The sequence below is a fragment of the Larus michahellis genome, chromosome 8 (genome assembly GCF_964199755.1).
Source record: "Larus michahellis chromosome 8, bLarMic1.1, whole genome shotgun sequence".
In the NCBI taxonomy this organism is placed as follows: domain Eukaryota; kingdom Metazoa; phylum Chordata; class Aves; order Charadriiformes; family Laridae; genus Larus; species Larus michahellis.
This window is the reverse complement of record NC_133903.1, coordinates 30,781,552-30,803,421: the sequence shown is the minus strand read 5'-3', so window position 1 is coordinate 30,803,421 and position 21,870 is coordinate 30,781,552. Positions and strand designations below refer to the sequence as shown.

The window sequence follows — 21,870 nt, the reverse complement described above, 5'->3', positions numbered from 1 at the left end:
AACATGCAGGAAGTTTAAGTTTTTTGAAGAAAATATTCCAAACTTACACACTTTTGTTACACATAAGTACATTTTGCATAGTTCACAGTTGCCATGTGCACAGGTTATTTTAAGTAGATGTCTTAATCCTTGCATCTGCTTCTAGCTTTGCAGAACTCACTAAACCGTCAGGCTTTCCCTGGCCACACAGTAACTCTGTAGTGTTCCTTACACACACGCTGCACATCTTCACATCAGAGTAACTCCTTCTTAGTCTTAATAGATGGCAGCATTTCAAACACTAACGTTGCAGCTTCTAATTTAAGATGTAACCATAGTAACATTACAGAACATACTACTCCTTGGATCAAGAACAAGCAGTCCACTGACCCTTCACGGTGAGATTTAGCCGAAATAAAGCTCATTCCAACCTCCAGCCCAGCAAGATTACTCAAACGTCCAGGTCATATTTCCAGTACAAAGCAAGCTCTGCCCTCCTGAAACACCCGGAAACATAGAGTATCATATAAAAATAGTAAAGAAAAAAATGCTATAAAAGAAAAGGAATATCTACCTGAAACTTCGACCCTCAAAACATGCATCAATCACAGCCAGATAGAAAGTAGCAGAAAAATACAAGCTTTTCCGTACTTTTTGTAAGATGAGCAAAGATCTGTTCATCCTTTAAAAGCAAAGAATAAGTGAAGAAATTGTTCATTAAGATTTAAGAATTCAGTATTCAATTTATTCACATAGCAAGACGACATGTTCTACACATATCAACAGGCAACGATTCTGCCTGAACTTTACCAGCTGCATACAAGTGATGTTGTCACATAATTAAAAGCCAAAGCTGATGTCTGTTCCCTTCTAAATTTACTTTAAAACAGATTCCATTTAGAAAAAATGGCCCTTGGGATTTTGGTATCTTTAATAATTAATAATGAGCATTTATGGAAAAACAAAACCAGCTCTGCCCACCCCAATATGTAAACACACTACAAAAAACTTACAAACCTTAGGCGATACACTTCAGGTATAGTGAAGCAGTAGTGAACAAATTAAGTGGAAACACTATGGATTTTAATAACCATTCTGTTGAGATTTGGACTTGTTTCCCAAGTACAATGCTATGTGTCTTATCTGAAAATTCAAAAATCGGAGGCAAATTTACATGCTGATATTAAAAAACCCCATTACTTGCTTCTTTGTAAATTAACATGGGTAAATTAACTACATATATCACTTGATATCCTACTCATAGCTCAGAATGTAGCAAATTGACAATATTCCTAGTCAAACTCTGTCACATATTTCTGTACATACAGCAACAGATTATATAAAGTTCCGTATATTATATAGGGTAAGGATAAGAAAGCTTTACGTGTTTAAGCAGAAAATTCAGTAGCCTGAGTACGTATGCAACCTTTCAAAGGGCTGATTCTCAATTATTCATAAATTGTCCCAGAACAGTAAATGGTGCTGGATACAGGTGTCTCCTCTCTCACTCCACCATCCCGCTGACACCCCCCCGCCCCTTTATTTAAATACAACATTTTTTAGAGTGTAGGAGATACAAGTCTCTATTGATATGCATGTTATATTTATAATTAATATTTAGGGAATATGCCCATGCTCCTAAAATGTCCACAGATAGGATCACAGGATTTATGGAAATTGTCATCAGGATAGGAAATGCACACATTAAAAACAAGACTAAATTAGCAGAGAAAGTTAGTGTACACAGATGATTTCATTAGGAGGATATAAATCTGATTATGTTTCTACTAAATTATCAGAATACGTACCTAGAATAGTAAACCACATTGACTGCCCCGGGAAGCCTTATTTGCCAGTAAAGGATGTACCTACCCCCAATCCTACTACTTGGAGATACCATATGATAGAGCAATTTATTTTCTTTATCCTTCGGCTATTTAAAAAAAAACAAAAAACCACACCACAAAAAAAAACCCTCACAACCACCAACAGTCTAAAGAACTAGTCATTAACTTTTCAAAATAGATTGGACACACAGAGTGGCTAATAAATTCTTGGGTAAATATGCTGCTAGCTTCCTATTTTCTGAGCTATTGTGATGTTTTATTTATAACATATATTAAATATAATAAGATGCTTCGGCATAGAAGGGTCAGTCATTAAAAGCACAGAAATGAAAGGAACACAAGTTTCATTAGGACCAGAAAGGCAAATTCTATAACACAGGTATGTCTGTAACAGACAAAAGACATTTCAGATCCATCAATAATTGAAATCAAGTGCCCCCAATTCTGCAATATCAGACTTCGACCTTTACCAAGGAAGAAAGCCATTAACAGCAGAAAGGCAGCTTAACAGCATGTGCTTATACATTAGTGTCGTCTAGTTTAATTGACTAACCTAAAATTACAATAGGCAGCTTGTATAGAGTAAGCATGTGTAAAGGAAGTATGAGCAAAGTACATTTTTATTTTTTCTTAGGCACGAAGGCAAAAAAGATTTACAGTCAAAGAGAGCCAAATGGGTTAAATCAAGCTTCGGTATTTAAATGCCTATAATTCCTTTGCACTGCAGAACAGCTTTTGGAATACAGGAATAGAATGTCTAGCATTAAAAATCCCCTGGAGAATCGTAAGTTACAGTGTCAAGGAAAAGTGAAAACAGTTTGTAAAACCCCTCAATCACTCATTTAATAATCATACAATTTTTATACTATTCACCTATCATTGTGCTTGAACTGATTATGTATCATTTATCAAATAGGAGCAAGAGCCTGTAAAGCTTTCTGGCTGCCTTTGCATTTAGTCAAAATGAATGCAAACAATCACGTGGGATTCAGCCAAGCAGTGACGTTAAATTCTGCTCTGTCAGAAGACAGCATCTGTCAAAGTCCACATTTAAACTGCTGCCTGCCTGTGCAGCAGCTGAAGAACTACGGAATGGATTTTATAGACCAGAATCCTCGGTTAAAGCAGCTCAAACCCATTTCTATTACTGCCTAGCAACAATGAAGGAATAGAGGGAAATCCTATTACTGAAGGCAAGCGAACCACTACGCGCTAGCACTCCCTGCTAACATTACCATTAGAAATATGGATACTGGGGAGAAGAGAACACAGCACTGCATTGTCCGACCAGGGAAACACCAGATGTAAAAGCTCCAGTACATCGTCCGTGAACGCCAGACCGCCCCCGATCTGAACAGAAACGAGAACTACTGTCCTTTTGTTTGAAGGATGAACAAAAAGCCCCGAGACAAGGACAACACTTATGAGCAAGGAAGGTAACACAGCAACGAGCAGACAGATGGACAGATTGGATACCGTGAAAAGCAATCGCAGGAAGCAGACTGTTGGGGGATGTGCGCATGTTCGATAGCATCTTTTTTGCTGAAGTGATGGCGTGCCAAAACTATTTTCTGTGGATATAATCCTCGCACCATAAATGGCCTGACCAAGGAAGGTATGTCAAATCCTTGTGTGTGATATTCATTTGATTTGTCTGTTACCTTTTCAGCCATTACAGATAACGATCGTTCCTAATTTGCAGAGCCCTGAGATAACATGTCTCTGAACAGGCAGCAAGAATTCCACCAGCAGGTTTTCCTCTCCCACAGCACAATGTCACTGCCTTACACTTACTAAATGCATTTGCTTTCAGTCTGCACAAGGCTGGTGTAGCTGGAGAGGAGGGATTAAAGGGATAATGTTGCTACTGTAATGATTGCTTTTAACTGAGAAATTAAAAACTCAAGCCCCTCTAATATAGAAAAACCAGCTAGAAATCCTCTCAAACTAGGTCAGAATTAATCCTTATCTGAAGTAATCTTAAAGCACCGGTAAAATGGACATGATGTGACACACTGAGAGCACTGAACCATCAAAACAGACCACACGGTCAAATTACGCTATCTTAAAAGTACCTTCAGACCTTTTTACACTTGCATTTTCCCCCCACAACATAAGCAAAATGTCATCAGGCGAATACCAGCCAAGCATATACTGGCAGCGTGCAAAAGATTGGACATGATTTAAACTATCAGCAGGGCAATCAGGCACCACATTTTACAAGTAACATCAGGCTCCCCTGACATCCCAAAAGGAAACCTTCAAACAATATACACTCAAAATGGTGAGCATGTAACTTATCTCATGCCATCATTACAATTTTTGTTTAATATGAAAACACTGACTGTTTAACTTTGATTGTAAAACGACATTCCATCTAATTGCCATTCATTTCTATTTATTGTTGAAATGTAAGTACTTCATCACTAGTGGCAAACAAACAAGATGAATATTTACAGTACAAATTTAAGACCTAAATCTATAGCAATTTAATACACCACAGAAAGAAAGTGCTTATCTGCAGAATCTACCAGTAAGCTATAATAAATCATTAAATGTCAATATAAATGTGCTTTCTTTGCCCAAGGCAACGCTAACACGCAACAAAGCAACTGCAACTGCAAAGAGTTAACAAACCTAAGGACGCAGCATACAACAGTCACTGGTTTCAGACCACTTTTAAGACATTTAGAAGGTAAAGTCTCCTTCCAGAACTTTTAAAACAAAAAATTCTACCCTTGGGCAATACTCTTGGAGAAGCATGCCTAGCTAGCGCTGTGACTTTCATATCTGACATTTAAAAACCTGCACATCAAACCTCATCCCAAGCAGTGTTTTGTGCAAAAGATTAATGCAGTTTGTAAGGGAGCTCAGGCACTTTAGGTGAGGCCTAATATGCAACCGCTGCTGCTGTTTATCAGAATACAGACTCGGGCTGCCTTCTGAACTCTTCCCTCTAATTAAAGAGTTTGCCCACACAGCTAATCAAAATATGAAAATCCAGGACGTATGAATAGGAAGTCGAATGCTTCAATTTGTAAAGCTATAATTATAGAGCAGAACTGAAAGTACAAGGAACCAAAACACCAGCAGAGCACAGACCACAAATAAAAATTCAAGAGGCATTCACAGTTTATATATTTGGCATTTGATAATGCATCAGTGACTGCACAGTCAAGTGCCAAAAAATGAAGCAGAAATACTATAAATCATATCTTCAAAATACAGAGCTACATGCAACAACACACTTTCAGAGGACAAGGTGATTGTATAGAGAGACCTCTTGCTATACTTAGGGGTTTTTATCTGCTGCCAATGGTTGGTACCTGTTCGCAAGCTTCTGTGAAATGAAATTTTAAGTATTTGGACAAAAGCATAGCACTCTAACCCTAATTAAAAAGTGAGAGAAAAACAGTATTCTTATGACACTATTTGATGTTGTTTTAATACATATTGATAGCTGCTTACATTACTTTTAAACAATGCATTCTAGCATATAGTATTTTTTTAAAGGAGCAATTGCTATCACCGTATTTCAAATGCTTAATACCCGCTGTATATTTTGAAATGCTTTACACCTGAATTACAAAGAAAAAGAGACTTGTTTTTTGAAGTCAACAGTTTTATGAAGCTGTGAAACAGATGTGGGTCCTTCCCCTATCCATACAATGCCTTTTTAAAGGGCAAACAGAGATCGAAGATTTTCTAGGAAACTCCCACCTTAAAGAAAAACCAAGGAAATACGTTGGAAATTACTCTAAGTCACTTATGACTCCAGTTCCATCCTTCACTGTAAAACTTATTTTAATGTGCACAATGTAAGCAGCCTTAAAGAAAAAAAAAAAAAAAGGTTTCAGCCATTACAACTGCTTTTTCTGGGACACTTTCTCACTGTATCATGGAAAAACAGCACCTGAAACAGTTTTCAGTTTACACAGATATTTACATAAGATTCTCACTTTCACCTATTACCATATGAAAATAGGTGCACAGCAAAACACTACCTCAGTTAAAAAATAAACCCAGATTAATAGTGCAGTGCAGATTTGCTGAAGTATTTGCATCTAATAACTGCAGTTTTAGAAGTGGAACAATTCGCTGTGACAAAATTAATCTGAATTCTACTATTCCTACTACTCCACATTCGTGAAATACTGGTTTTGACTTTCTTCCTGAACTGCGTACACATGCAATGGAATGATAATTAATCAAATATTCCCACTGTTGCCCTCCAAACTGGTATCAAACAATTAATTTCCCTGAGATCTAGGGTGACATTTATGTTTGCTTATGCAGAGATATTCTTCCCAAATAGCTGACTGTTCATTTAAAACTCACTGCACACCGCAGAGAAACTAAAAATTATTAGTTCTGAAGGCAGGCTTTTAGTTTCTAAGCAGGCAATAGCAGGTGCAAGCAGTCAGATAAGCATAAGTCTTCTACATTGGGGGCTTATTTTCTTTTACTTAAGGATAATGTCTGAATTAAAGCTGCATAAAAAGAGTAGTGTGGAATTTCAGGTTAATTCTCAGGCTACATACTTTAGACACACGTGTTTAACAGCTGTAGACTGGAAAAATAATTTTTATAAAGATAGCTCAGTCTTCAGTAAGTGGCATCATTCCCAAGCAGTTTAAAAAAAATAAAATAAAAATCAGAAATACTTTCAGGGAGCTTGAGAACAAAATTTATGAAGGCTGTGTAACAGCAGAACGACAGAAAAGAGCTTAACAGGTCACAAGGTAAATATTTTGCTATTTCAGAAAGAGAACTGAGGAGCCGTGTCGCCTCTTTAGATACGCGTAGATTGTTGCAAGGCACAGTTAAAATCCCCGCTCACTTGCTCCTCCTAGCGGCGGCCAGCAAGAGACACAACTCCAACTCGGCGCAATACCGCTTCCCCCTTGCTTCCAAATATTGTGCATGAGGCGTCTTCCGCACACCCGTTATTTTGTTTATATATAAACTGACATACAGTAATTAAAATAAAGCTCAGTTATGCGTCTCTCCCTACCCTTTTGAAATACAAATTTTCCTTTACAGGAACCAGGCAAATTGAATGTTGTCCCACACATACGATTTAATGATATATTATTCAACTGCCATCTCATCTTAAATTACTTCCTTACAATGTAAAATCCTGTAATTTCCCATATAACACGTCACTTAGTTTCTAAATGCAGAAATTAATCCAAATATTGGTTTTAGAAGATAGTCAAGGAATTAATAAATTATACATTTATATTAGAAATAGCATTTTCTATGGACTCTTGTTCAAGTGTCATCCTTTCTCCTAGACAAAACCCTAGGGCTCGGAAATAAATTAGAGCAAATTGAAAATCACAAACGAATTGCTACTGTGCAGTGAAAGGTTCATTTACGAGATGATATGATCAGCTTTTAATATGCAGCATCATGAAGCTGCCATATTGACTCTGCTCTTGAATATGAAAAAAATTTAAGAGAAAATGAAGCACAGACTACTTTGGCACCTTTTCCTACAGTTACAGCTGCTGGTAACAATACTTGGAATTTCTGTACGATACCAGAATTATAGTAGTTACATATAAATTTATAGAGAAAAAACCAAAAATCGTGTTCCTCAGATAGTTTGCCAGTAACTTAGTGCTGTACAATTTTCCTTCCAGTAGATATGAATGTTCACCTAAGATCTCTGCCTACTAAAAAAATCAACAGCTTAATTCTACATCAACTGCATATGAGCCTGGCACAACAGCCAAGCGTCCCATTCAATATTTTCCTTCAATGTGGAGTAGAAGGTTAAAGGTGCCTGAAAGGTGACCGAAAATGCGTTCCCATCCGAGGGCTGTGCAGTGAGGTTACTGGACCCTGAAAATTAATTTTGACAGGTGCATCTTCTCATTGACTTTCTGAACACAGTCGGGGCCGGTGGAAACACGCCAAGCAGTGTACTGTGACTAACACAACTCTGCCATAATCAACCTTGCGCCGTCTGTCCCACCACCAATACATGACCATTTTACAAAAAAGGTTTTTAAACTGTGAGCCGTACTAGCCTCTGCACGTCAAATCAATTTTAATTAATGCCAATAAACCTTCCATCTGGTATCAAGGCCTTTTCATTCAGTCCTTCTCAAACACTGTACAAGGATTTCACAGTCGGGATACATGAAGCTATTTATGTCTACTTCACAATTTTTCCTGCTAACATGATTAATTTATTATTTTTTCTTTTTATCTTTGGTACCCAGGATGTTTAACAAAACTTTTACCATGAAAAAAGCATTCTTAAAAGCTAACAAACCAAGTCAACTTTAATCATAAAACAAGGTTGTTTTTTAGCATGAAAAAAAAAATTATCAAACTTTGTTCATATTAACATGGGCTGGATTTTTCAAAAAAAAAAAAAAAAACCAAAACCTGAAGTCAATTTTATGTTTACATCTACTTTCTCATTGTAACCTTTTATATTATAAGCATGTAAAATTAAAGATTTCTGATTTTCTTTTTCTAAATCTTTTCAGAGTGAGCCATTTGGAGACAATTACTCGACATGAACAAAAGAAAATGAATACCAAAGAATAGCAGCGGATTCAAAAAAGATCGAAAAAGCATTTTGCTTGGCCATTGTCTCATACCCCCATCATTGGATTCTTACAACATGCTTCAGTGGAGAAGACGACACTGCTGCTTTGCAAAGATGACCTGGAATACCAAAAGGTCTCTGTTTCGCACCCATCTCATTGGCCTGGTCTCTCTCGTATTTCTTTTTGCTATGTTTCTGTTCTTCAATCATCACGACTGGCTGCCAGGCAGGGCTGGATTCAAAGAAAATCCCATGGCTTACACTATACGAGGATTTAGATCCACAAAAAGTGAGACAAACCACAGCTCTCTAAGGAACACATGGAAAGACACCGTACCTCAGACGCTCAGGCCTCTAACAGTCACCAACTCCAACAACACGGATCTGTCACCGCAAGGAGTAACTGGTTTGGAAAATACACTCAGTGCCAATGGAAGTATTTACAATGAGAAAGGTACTGGGCATCCAGCTTCGTATCATTTCAAATACATCATCAACGAGCCTGAGAAATGCCAGGAGAAGACCCCTTTTCTAATATTGCTCATAGCTGCAGAGCCGGGCCAGGTGGAAGCTAGACAAGCTATTCGACAAACCTGGGGTAATGAAAGCCTAACACCTGGCATCCAAATTGTTCGTATTTTTTTGCTGGGGTTAAGCATCAAGATAAATGGATACCTTCAGCGTACCATACTAGAGGAAAGCAGGCAGTACCATGACATCATTCAACAAGAATACTTAGACACCTACTATAATTTAACCATTAAAACTCTGATGGGAATGAACTGGGTTGCATCTTACTGTCCACATGTTCCATACGTTATGAAAACTGACAGTGATATGTTTGTCAATACTGAGTACTTAATACACAAGCTTCTGAAACCAGAACTTCCTCCAAGGCACAAGTATTTTACAGGTTATTTAATGAGAGGTTATGCACCTAATAGGAACAAGGATAGCAAGTGGTACATGCCACCTGATTTGTATCCAAGTGAACGTTACCCTGTATTCTGCTCTGGAACTGGTTATGTTTTTTCTGGAGATTTAGCAGAAAAAATATTTAAAGTCTCCCTAAGCATCAGACGTTTACATTTAGAGGATGTGTATGTGGGGATCTGTCTTGCCAAGCTACGAATTGACCCTATGCCTCCACCCAATGAGTTTGTCTTCAATCACTGGCGAGTTTCTTACTCCAGCTGTAAATATAGCCACCTAATTACCTCCCATCAGTTCCAACCTAGTGAACTGATCAAATACTGGAACCACTTACAACAAAATAAGCACAATGCCTGTGCCAATGCAGCGAAAGAAAAAGCAGGCAGGTATCGCCATCGTAAACTGCACTAGAAGGACAACGCTCCCTCTGCCAGACGTACTCCATGTGCAATTTGTAAATACCGCTGAACGCATGTACAGTGAAAATGGATGAGCTTAATGGGACAGCCTTTAGTTGATCCCCATCACATAGTGGAGTCTGAAAATTATTTTTTTAAGTTAAAAAAGTATAGCTCTCGATAACACGAATATTGTGAAACTATAACCAAAAGGTTTTCCCAGCAAATTTGAGGAAAAAAGAAGGTGGTATATAAGGATTTTTGTGTTAATGTGCAATAATAAGCATGCACACTTTGGTGGTACAATTGCTGATTTATGTGCCAATAAAATATAATTGAGCATATTTTCCACACTAAAATTTTGTTTTAAAGATGCATTCATAGCTCTAGTTCTCTCCAATGTAATGATTTCTTGTTATCTAGAATTGCTATAAAATGAAAAATGAGAAACTAAGGAAATGCACAAAGGGCAGATCAGTTTTACCTTCAAATACCACATTAAAGTTACACGCTTCATTAAGGTCCAACACATTTACCAATGTCACTTTTAGTAAGACGCTACCAGTTCACTCGAAAACACTAAGTACTCTCTTAAAGTAGGTCCAGTTTTGGGAAGGTTGCTTATTTTGGTTAGGAAGGAGGGATAAACGAAATCAAAGTTCAGAAGATTGCTGCTTTGTACATCACTTTTGGAAATGCAAGTGATGTTCTAGATTCAACTGTGGATTCAACAGATTCTCCTCAAAATGCCGACTAAGTTACTTCACTCTCTAGAAGTCATAGGGCGAGCTCCTAAAATCTGGTGCCAAGTAACATTCATCTTGGCATCTTTAATAGCAGATTCAATTAATTTGTGTAATTTCCTCATGTAACTTCAAGATAACTTAAAGGCTGATCAGAAATGCAAAATGGAACTTCAAGTCTTTCACTGTAGTCTCAAAAATGTCCCATTTTGTGGAAAGAGGGAGAAAACCAACCAAATCTTTCTTGATTTTGCTCTTTCCTGCCTGCCAAAAAGAAAAAGGATCAGTCAAGTGAAAAATAGGTCTGCTGGAGAAAACTAAGCCACACACCTTACTTTATAGGTGGGGAAAACTAGGTCATGGTAAATTGAGAGTTCCAGATAGCAATATGGGCAAGAACAAAATCTACGCATTTTTAGAAATTAAAGCCACAACACGTACCACTGAAAATAAGTTGTGAGAAGTAGGTTAACCCTATTTACAGGTTTCCACTTTTTTAAACAAACAGAACTTTTAAAGTTTATTTTCCAACAAAGTTGCAGCAGAGTTGTATCAGATTCAGGTTATTACTGTTTGTCACAGTGCCAGGGTAAGCAATACCCACCTCTCATTTAGCACCAAATGATGGAACTGTGATTAGTTTTCTGTTTGACTGGGACTTTTTAATTGGATAAAATACAAATATTTGATGTACTTTTATTATTTAATAAAATTGATTATATTTATGGTCTTCAGACTTCACTTTTTATGGGAAAGCTGCTCAGGAAGAAATAAATTTCTAGCTTTAACATTACCCTTAGCATAACTTTTTTAGTGTTCCCAACTTCTTAAAGCCTAGTTTTCATACCATGCACAATACAGAGATCACAGCAGGTTTTTTTTCTTCATCATGAAAAGACAAATCATATTATTGAGGACTCTCAGCAGCCCTAAGACTGGCTGTATCCAGGATCTTACACGCATGAACAGACTGTATCACACTGGACTAGCCCTCTGAAGAAATTCTAGGAGCTTTTATTGAAGATGAGAATTTGCTTGTCACCATTTATTTATTTTTTTTGATCCTCCACTATTTTTGTCATCTGCTGTATTTGAAGTATGATAATAACACTTTTGTGCATTTTTCAAAATACCTCAAATTGTAGAAATGTCCGTTTCTGGGGAAAATAAGTGTGTGTAAAAATAACACCTCTCTACAGAACAGATTGCTCCAACTAGATTGAAAGTGCATCTACCTAGTTTTGGTGATGGCTATTGGCGTTCATATAACAGAGATGCAAGCTGCATTAGAAAAAGTCTTTGGGAGTGTTCTTTCAACACGCATTTGTCGTTTTCTTCACACTCCATCTGCCTGCTTCCTTCCAGGCCCCAGTTAATACCCCAGCTGAAAGCCACCTGGCTTAAGTTAACTATATGCAAGCTTTACACAACAGTGCAAGTTTTAGACAACCAGAGTAAGTGTTGAAAGCCAGCTACTCTCAAGGGTATTTGGTTCTGGAAGATGTACGATCCCATAAATAGCCTCTCCTCAAGTAATGCTGGCCAAGAACACAGTCCATCCTGTGGAACAGGACACTGTTCCCTGCCTTCAGCACTTTCAAGCTAGACTGTGATGTACTCTACTTGGATTTTACCAACTCCAGCTAGTCCAAAATGCTGTTACTGGCTTCTGGCTATAGTCCAAGAGGTTAATAACTAAACCTTAAATAGTTTGGCACTTGAATCATAAAGTTTGGCAGCCAAACAACCTCTTGGGTACTCCACTTCGGAACTCATGCATGATGCCAATCTGCCTGAGCTTGGCAGAATTACAGTACAATGCCTACGAGCTCAATATATCAAACTTTTTTCTAGTTAAAATACTAGTGAGGAGTATAAGATACTAAACAAAAAAAAAACATTTTTAATGCCCTTTTAAGGGTCCAACATAATTTTTAAAAAAATCATAATAAAGTTTGGGTATAAGTTCAAACTACTGTATAAATATATTTGAATCATTATCAAGACAGCCAAAGGTTACTTAAATCATTTGTATCCAAGTACTGTCTTTTTGCACAGTTTGTTACAAAACTTTCAGAAGCAACAGGGACAGTTTGTATAATGAAATATGCAGTTATGGAATGAAAGATCTACATTCCATTCTCTGAATGTTTTTACTGTTTTCTAGCTTGTGTTCAAGCTATTTACTCTACTAGAATATAAAAACAGTTCATGTTCAAAATAGTGCAATAACTATTTATATCATTAAAATCTTTAACAGGTTCTCTCACTTCCTTTCCCCATAAAGCAAGACAAAAAAAAATGCATTTTCATTAGCAACAGGATACAAGCTTGTATGTAAAAGTCTAACATGTCTGCAGTGCAGTAAAAAAAAAAAAAGACAGGATTAACTACTTCACTCATAGAGGTATATAAGTTTGCATAATATTTGCTTTAAGTGTTTTTACTTCTCTGTGTCTGCTTCAGGTTGAAAACAAAGTCATGACAACTCAAAATTTATTATAGGAAAAAAGTATGCAACATCATCAGTACCATCATTATGACAAAAAAAAAAAATCTTAGAAAAGTGAAGCCTGGTAACAAAAACAGAGACTGGAATTCTATATTTTTTCAACTAAACTTTCAACTAAATAGAAATTTACACATTGATACTAGATGACAAAAATTAAGTCCCACAAAAAATTGTTATTCACCAACAACAGAACTGTTCCTTTCACATCTCCAATTAATCAGAGATGTGGGTTATTTGCAGATCACACATCAATAGATTTGAGCATGGAAAATGCACAACTACAGGTTTTGGTGTAATACAACTGATCCTATCCCCAGCCATTGGCAGATTTCTCATGGGTAAAGTTCACGATCTGCTACAGTCTGAAAAAAAAAAAAAAAATACAGACAAAGGTACTTCCAAGACTCAATGGCTGATCTGAGGGAAAATTCAGTGTCCATTAAGATCTTCACTTAAATGTTATAAATTATTAGTATGTCCTATAAATTTAAAATTATATGATGGCAGTGATCTAAGAGAGATGAAACAGACCGGCTTTCAGGTTAGACTTACTGGAATAGCAATTTAAAGTTTGCTTTTCTTTGCAATGCAGTAATATAAAATGTGTCATTCCATATTTACAAAATATTTTCAGAATATATTAACATGTTAAGATATGCACTGTCTCAAAATACATGCTTAATCAGGCACTGGAGGGGAAGGAAGCACCTAAAAGCCACTACTTTAGACTGCCTCCCCATTCTACTAGTTTTCTTGTTACATTAACACAATCCCAATCATACTTCAATCTAAAATAACTACATAATCCCACAGTGCAATAAAATCTTATCTCTTGAACGAACAGTCATTGAAATGTGTGAAGACTTCCTATAGGAGGAGATGAAAGGGAAGATGCTAATATAGAAGCTACTATTTCTTAACATTTGCGCTATTAGCAAGAACAGGCTTGTAACTGATTTGCAAAAGCATCGGTAGTTGTTTATATATTTTTCCAATTTTAAAACCCATTTCTTAATCCCTATTTTATGCCGTCAAATACCACAAATAAATATTGGACAATTACTTAATTACTCTACTATGATAACTGCACCTATCAAATTTTAAGAGCATTACGATCCTTTTCATTTCAAATTGTTCTTTCAGAACAGCATGCGATTCAGGTGGCACGCAGCTTCACCCTTGCTGACCGCAACGATTTCAGATTGCAGATCATACCCAACAGACAGGGCACTTGCTGTGTTACTACAGATCACAGCCCATGCAGTCCCACCTCCGCTTCCTACGACTTAGCCGCTCTGGGGGGGAAGCACGGGGTGATGCAGGGAAGCCACACCGCCAGCATTGACGTGCCGCACTGTGAAAACGTAGGTCAGAAAGGAGAGAATGTTGTCTTTGCTTTGTACCCACGGCAAGAGTGAAGTTAAAGGCTTTCTGGGGTGGGAGGCTGGGGGAGGGCTGTGGAGAGCAACTTCTTACAGTAGGTCAGTTAAAAAAAGCTCTTGAATATGTCAGAAAACAGAAGAGTGAAACTAAAAACACAGCAACGGATCAACACCCCACAGGTTAAAAACTATAGGGGAGGCGCAGTGGTAAGGGAAAGTATTAAAAGTGAGGCCAAATCAGAAAGCAGGATCTGCATGTCTAGTGACAAGTGTTTTCACTTCTCCCCTTCTGAAGAAAATAAAAACCTATTAGGTAAACCATTCTTTTAACAAATTTTTTAGTTTGTGGTTGCAGTGCATGCTTTTTATTATGGCCTGAACCAAAGGAATTGCAAGACATGACACAATGTCATGAATAGCAGGTCAGTAACTCCAGAGAGTGTCTTACATATAGGACTGTCAGCACACAGTCAAACTAAAAGCAAAGAAAATTAGATCACTATTATCTAGTATTTATATTTCATTTTTGAAGAAAGCGTTAATTCCAGTCTTCATTTGTCCCTGGTTAACTCAAAAAAAATATCTAGCCTGGTACAATATGGTACCTTCCTTTCACAGTTAAATGACTGCAAAGGAATTTAGCTGAACATGGGATACGGATGAAAACTACCACGTTCCCACTCCGATATTACCATGGCAACAGTTACAAGAGCTCTCTTAAGCATTTAAATCTGACAGTTTTCATGATAACGCTAACTGGATGATAGTAATGATGCATTTTGGTTCATGAGCTAATGGCTGTATAACTCAAACCACAGGGTATGAACCATTCCCTTTGCTTTTCGCAAGACTACACTTGTGGTCAAAACGTTCTGACCAAGACTGTAACCTTGAATTACCACTCTCAAAAAAAAAAAAAAAATATGTGTCCCTCCAGCACAGGGAGTTCTGATGACTTAGAGCTTTATGTACTCCCAAAGTTTTCCATTTGAATGCTTAAGCTGTGCACAGTTGGTGTACAGTCAAAACTGAAAAAAAATCTTTGATGGGATTCTTCTCAAAGGGCTTTCATTCGCCTGGGAAGGTTTGAGAGAAGAATATGTTTTCTAAAGAGTGAACTGAATTGCTGCTGGTATCTTCTGGGTATCATTTGCCTGAGAGAGGAGGAGGAGGAAACTGGTGGTTTTGTACAACCTTTACCGGTTTGTAACCAACATACACTTTTTAAAATCAGAAAACACTGTAAGCTGCTTTACGTCACTGGAGGCCAAAGTGTTCTGAAGAATATACAAGTATGCCTCTGAGGACAAGTGCATCAGAACAAGCACATCCATTTCGTTTTAGCCCATTTAACTTTATCTAATATTAATTGACATTTCAACTGCTTAATATGAATATTTGGTGAAGCACTCAATCTGATCTCCCAGATGCTCAGTGTGGGCATAATGGAGAAGTGTCTTTTTCTTTACCTCATTAGAAAGCGAAGTGTGTGAAACACGTTTCTCACGCTAACATTTTAAGGATACCAGCTTTGATATTGTCTTGCAATTAATTCAACTGAAAAAGATGAAGAAACTGAGAACAGTGTGAAATCCTTAAAGGTTTAAAATTTCCCAAGATAACAAAAATCAGACTAGGGGAAACAGCCATGCTTGCAAGGATGTAAGACATTTATCTTTTCAACATAAAGAAGTCCTCAAGAAGTTCAGTATTCACCGTTCTTTCCGTGTTAACACTTTTTAAAGTTGAGCTCTAAGAAATATTTTGAGAATAAGAAAGATTCTAGGTTTCATTCAGGATTTCTGTGTCACTGCCATCACTTACAAAAGAAGTGTGAATTTAGTACACGTGAAAAAAAATAATCTACGTCATAACTTAACCCTGTTGTGCCATAACATATAGGTTGATGCAAGATGATGACACAATAATGAAACACTGGAAAACACCATCTGTGACTCAGTCAAAAATTTAGTACTGCCACTTAAAGCAAATGCCAGTCTTTTTATAGGCTTTCCTCCAAAGTCCACCTAGGCATTGATTTTTGTAGACATAAAAATTCAACTCAATTATCCAAACTTCTGAATCAAAAGAATAAACAATTTCCCATTGTATCATCTTTGAATAATTTAAAGTATTGCATTTCATTGATTGTTTTTTTAAGGTAGAAAAGGCTAACATTTTTACATCCCAATAATTTAAAGAAAAAAGATTACAATGCAGTGGTACTCTTAACGTTACTTAAGACTCTAAAATAAAAGTAAATATCATATACATACCTGAGGGGACAACTAACATCTGTTCCTCAAAAAGCAAATTACAAAGCTTATAGTGCAAGCGCACTGAGGCATAACAAAGGGGAAAAAAAACCAGAAAACCAACAAACCCACAGAAACCACATTGTTCCTATATAAATGCATCTTCAACAGAAAGTATTTTCAAGAACGTCTTTATTAATGTCATGAGAAAATTCTGTTTTTCAAACCTGAAATGATTTTTAAAAGTTGATGCAGCAGATTCTATCATTTCACCAAATTTGAGACAGTTTAGCTATTTTGGAAATAAACCACATTACTTAAAGCTAATCTTCCTGAATTCTCAAAATGGTAAAAAAAAAAAAAATATCATTAGGGGAAGAACGATAATCACAATTCTTTTACTTTACAAACATTATAATTTATTCAGATTTAAAACCCACAGTAACTATTTCACACTATCCAGCCGTGAACTATCCCCTTTTTAAAAGTAGGCAAGTTTGCTTGTTACATCCAGCAAAGGTATGATTTTCTTTCTAATCAAAATTCAGTTGAGAAATGAGTGCTGCAAACAAGATATCCAACTTTAATCAAAGTTAGAAAAGGACTTCTGCCAATAATTCGGGGACTTTAAGCGTGAGTAAAACACAATGCTGTCATATTCATTAAAAAAAAAATGCACTGTCTGGGTCCCTCAACCATTCATTAATTTTATTCCCTTCCACCATTTCCTCATTTTCTACTAGTAGAATTTAAACAGTTCAAATGATTTATTGTCCAAATTTCATGCTAGCAGGGTGGAATAGAAAAACTAGAATAAAATACACAATTACATTTCTTCCCTAACCCTCCTCCTATTCATCAAAAAACTTTATACACATGAACACATACTTTCTCTAACTAACATCTTCTACACACATTCCAGAAATCGAGCCTTTTTGAGAAACACTACCTTTATTGCATGTAAGAGTCCTTATGACAACCAGTCAAATATTAATATTTTACCTCTTCCAGTTCTGTAAGAGGAAAAGCATCTATGAATCCTGTATTAAAAATTTTTCATTGTAAAAGATTTTACACGCAATTGGGGTCGTCCCCCCCCATTTCTTATCACAATATTCTCTTAGACTTGTGAGCACCAGAAGTACTAATGTAATTACTTGGATTCATATCTTGATTTACTCATAGAACAGATGAATCCTAGAATGTTTATGACAAAACCGATCATCATGAGCATTAAATGCCTTTTCTTTTTTCTCACCATCCACGTACAATGGAACTGCAGAAAGCAGTACATGCTATCATATTCTAGCTAGGATATAGCAAAGTGCTTTTGTACCAGGTTAAAGTGCTCAAAATAAAATACTCACTGTCACAGTCATAGCTGGCCTTCACACTGTTTATCATATACAGAGGTATAATGCAATGTGCTGGATAATTTCCATTATTTTCTGTGACACTTAAAGTGTCTTGGGCAAAAATAGCTTTACATATTTGCTGAACATATTTTACACTGGATTTGCTAGTTACTTGAAGTGAAAAATGATCACAATGAGATGTGTTGCCACAGAAATAAAAACTGCCTCCCACCACGGCCAATTAAAAAATTTGGCATTTCGCTGGTTTCAGGCGCCAATACAGACACAAGAATCCATGTTCATAGTTTGCCCCTGGCTTTTGGGAAGTCAACAAAAATAGAATTAATTTTATAATGGTCAACAAAGGTTTCTTATCTTGCTGTCCTACTTACCTCTGACAACTACCTCTTCACAGCTAAACTTTTTCTCAAGTTATCAAAAAGATACATGGCAACCCACTAGAAGAAAATCTCTGCAAGATGCAATATGAAAAAACTAAGCATTTTTCTAAACAAACCCCATAATAATCTCCCTCCCAACCCAAACACTTCAAGAACATGCTCATGATGAAACATTCTCCCTCAGAGAAATCTCTAACCGGTCCTGTTTTAAATAAGTGAACATCAACTCTCTAAAGATCACTTTTTAAAAAAAACATTCAGAAGAGATGACAGAAACCTGTCTAGTTCTGATAAATACCAAACTACGGTTTCTGAGTTTTCTATACAACATTTTCAAAGCTGACTAATAAGCTTGAGTCCTTTAGATGTCATCAGAAAATTGGTCATATATTGCAGACCAACTCTTTCCTTAACAGTGGCATAAGATGCTACTAGACCAAATCAAACTGACTTGTTTCAATAGTTTGCCAATGTACCAATACAGATTTTAAAAAATCCAATAAGTATAAATAAATGTCAATTAGGATCTGTTATTACCAATACTCCCTCCCGAAACAGCTGATAAAATTCATCCAACAATTCACAGAAATGTTGCCTGAATTTCCCCGTTAACTGAAAAATGTAAGGACAGAACAGAGAAATTCACCCATACAGACTCAACTATAGGGATGTTTTAATCTGTGACTATACTCCCTATGCAGTATCGGAGTAGAAATTATCAATAAATTTACTGTGCTGCTGCTAACCACCTGAAATGAAAAATATAAAAAAAACCAGCAGAAATACTTTGCAATTATTGTCCATTATTCTAAACTTTTAAAATTGAGACACTTCAGTAAGTGTTACATAGTACATCACTTTCCATTAAACAGAGGAATAACAGATGCAAAACCAAGAAAGCCACACTTCTGGGGAAATACGTAGGCAGAACAAGCCCCAAAGACATTGTAAGAGAAAATATTCTGCCCTAAGCAGCTTATATAAGTAAAGGAGGGGACGAATTTTAAGTGGTAGGCTTCAATTGATCAATTTAAGTACTGGAAACGAGTGTTTTTCCTTGTGTAATGAAAATTGAAGTGTGAAAGGAGTGATTATGCCCTAAAATAAACAATCACGCCATTGAACATTCACAGCAATTTAATTTCCTATTTCCTTCTCACCTTAAAGACCCCAAACATGCTACGTAAAATTGAAATCAAAATCAACTACCCTTGGGTTTGCCAACCAAACTAAAACCAGAAGTTAAAAAGACCTGTGCAATGTTTTGGGTTTTTGGGGGTTTTTTTTGGTTTTTTTTTTTTTTTTTTTGTTTTTTTAATATGCACAGAACAACAGCATTATGAAAATTTTAAGAGATACTGACTTTACATGAAATCCAGAAGATCTTGAACTGTGCATGCTAGAAAACGCGCAGTCTTTACAGGCTAGTTAATAAATATAGTTGTAGTTCTACATAATTTACCCATTACTACCTGGACTGAAGAGCGAAAGTTTAATTTTATTCATGGCTCTGATTCAGATCAAATCTGTAATCCTATGTGAGCTAGTACTGAAGATGCCCACAGCACTAACAAATGGGACCTCAGCAATGAGAAGCGGGAAATGCATATGACAGTGCAGGGAAGCTGCTCCCAAACTTAATGGGCTAACCAATGATCTAAAGGTTTACAAAGATTCAAGTAAAGGTGAAAAGTCAAAGCATATTAATTTAAATGCGTTAAATTCCCACATGAATTTTCTAATGCAGGAGTAAATTGGCCTTCACTCACTGTAGGCCACGGAAAATAAACCACATCTGACTAAAGTCATTTTATTCCTAAAGACATCACCCGCCAGTGGCAATTTTATGCATTGTAACTTATGAATGTTGATGTTGTACACTTTGGTAATTTGCCTTAATTTGCTTGAGTGCCTTGATCTAGATATAGCCTTAAGGAATACTTGTATATTGCCATATTAGATTGCATCATCCCTTGTATTAAGGAGAAAAGGTTATTTCTGAATGGCAGAACTACGAAGCACTTGCTTCAACAGGAAAATGGAGACAATAACCAAAGACTCTTAAATTGCTAATGACCCCTAGCCACGCTCAGGTAGCAACGGCTTCAGTCTGGAAAGACCTGAGGTGTTTAATTACAAATGAAAAATAACTTAAGATTTATCCTTTAAAATAAACCCTGTATTAAGGAGCTCAGCAGCTGCCAGAGAATGCTGGGAGGAAATTCCAGAAGACCCTCGAGTTCCTGAAGGGCACTAACTAAGACTCAAAGGCTACCAAGAAGAAAAAAGGTCGCAAAGGAAGGGTTTTTTTACCCCCTCGAAAGCTACAAACAGCTATTGAGCTTTGATTAACATTTGCATGAATGTAAAGGCGCTTCCAGAAGTCTGTTTGTCACAAAATCCCTAAACATGATGGGAATCAGGAAGATCTGATGCTGAAAGTGGCAGGTAACTTATGAACTTAAACTATTAAATAGCTCCCAGGTCAGCAGCAGGCTGGAGGCTACGACAGCTGGATGACAGGGTACAGTGGTTAAGAATCAGTTTATATCAAAGAGATAACACATGTGAACACTGCTAGAAAGCACGCGGGGTCCACCACCATGAATGTCTCCTACAGCAACTTTCTAATAAGGAATAAGCATGACTTCAGCCAGGCCTTTATCAACAGAAGAGAAAAATATTAAAAGATTAATCAAAAAAACTGAAAACTAACTGAACATAGATTTAGATAAGCATATACCATTTCATGTAGAAAGGTTCTAAGTTTTAAATATTTTACAGTGAAAAACAAAGAATTCAAAAGTGAAATACAATTCACATAATACTTGAATTTACACTGAAGTATAACAAATTCACTACAGTTCAGTGTTACAGTGATCAAACTATTACTAAATAAAACCAGACTACACCTTTGTCCTCCACCAAGATAATGTCACAAAGCACAAGAAGTTTAAAAATAACTGAGAGCCCTCCCTCCCCACCAAAAAACACGAAACCCCAAACTTAAAGGCATAAATGCCTTTCTGTAATGTAACTAGAAGCAAAACATCCCCCCCCGCCCCCCCCGCCATCATCTTCAGACTTGCTAGAGAATCTTATTCTACTTCCTTCACCCTTGAGAAAGGAAAACATCTGCCCACCCCATCAGCTTTTAATCTTCTTATGGATAGAATTACTTTAGGGACCTTCTGGGGAATGTGGTAGGAGAGAAAATTGTCTAAGCCTACTTGAGCAAAAGTGAGTCTTTTGTTTAAAAAAAAAAAGTAAAAAATATTCATAACATATTTTTCAAAGCTGTGAACATTCTTTAGTTATGCCACATTTATGAAGTATCAATATATCTCTATGCATTTTAATATAGTTTAAATATGGCTTCACTAAAGAAACATCACTTTACTGAACATAAGGCAGAAACTCCTAGAAGTTTGCCAAATATTAAATGTCAGGTTTATCAGTCATTTTCATTCCACTTATGAGAGGCATCAGAAAAAGTT

At 36.6% G+C, this 21,870-nt stretch overlaps 2 protein-coding genes across 2 annotated transcripts in view; one reads left to right on the top strand and one right to left on the bottom strand.

The window, feature by feature from the left end:
• The window catches only part of CDC73 (cell division cycle 73), a 107,511-nt gene that overhangs the window by 37,873 nt on the left and 47,768 nt on the right, over positions 1-21,870 (bottom strand). The window lies entirely within an intron of this gene.
• B3GALT2 (beta-1,3-galactosyltransferase 2) lies at positions 2,841-11,198 on the top strand. Its single transcript, XM_074596351.1, has 2 exons — positions 2,841-3,441; positions 8,333-11,198. The coding sequence occupies exon 2, from the start codon at positions 8,470-8,472 to the stop codon at positions 9,736-9,738; it is 1,269 nt and encodes a 422-aa protein (XP_074452452.1). The 5' UTR covers positions 2,841-3,441; positions 8,333-8,469; the 3' UTR covers positions 9,739-11,198.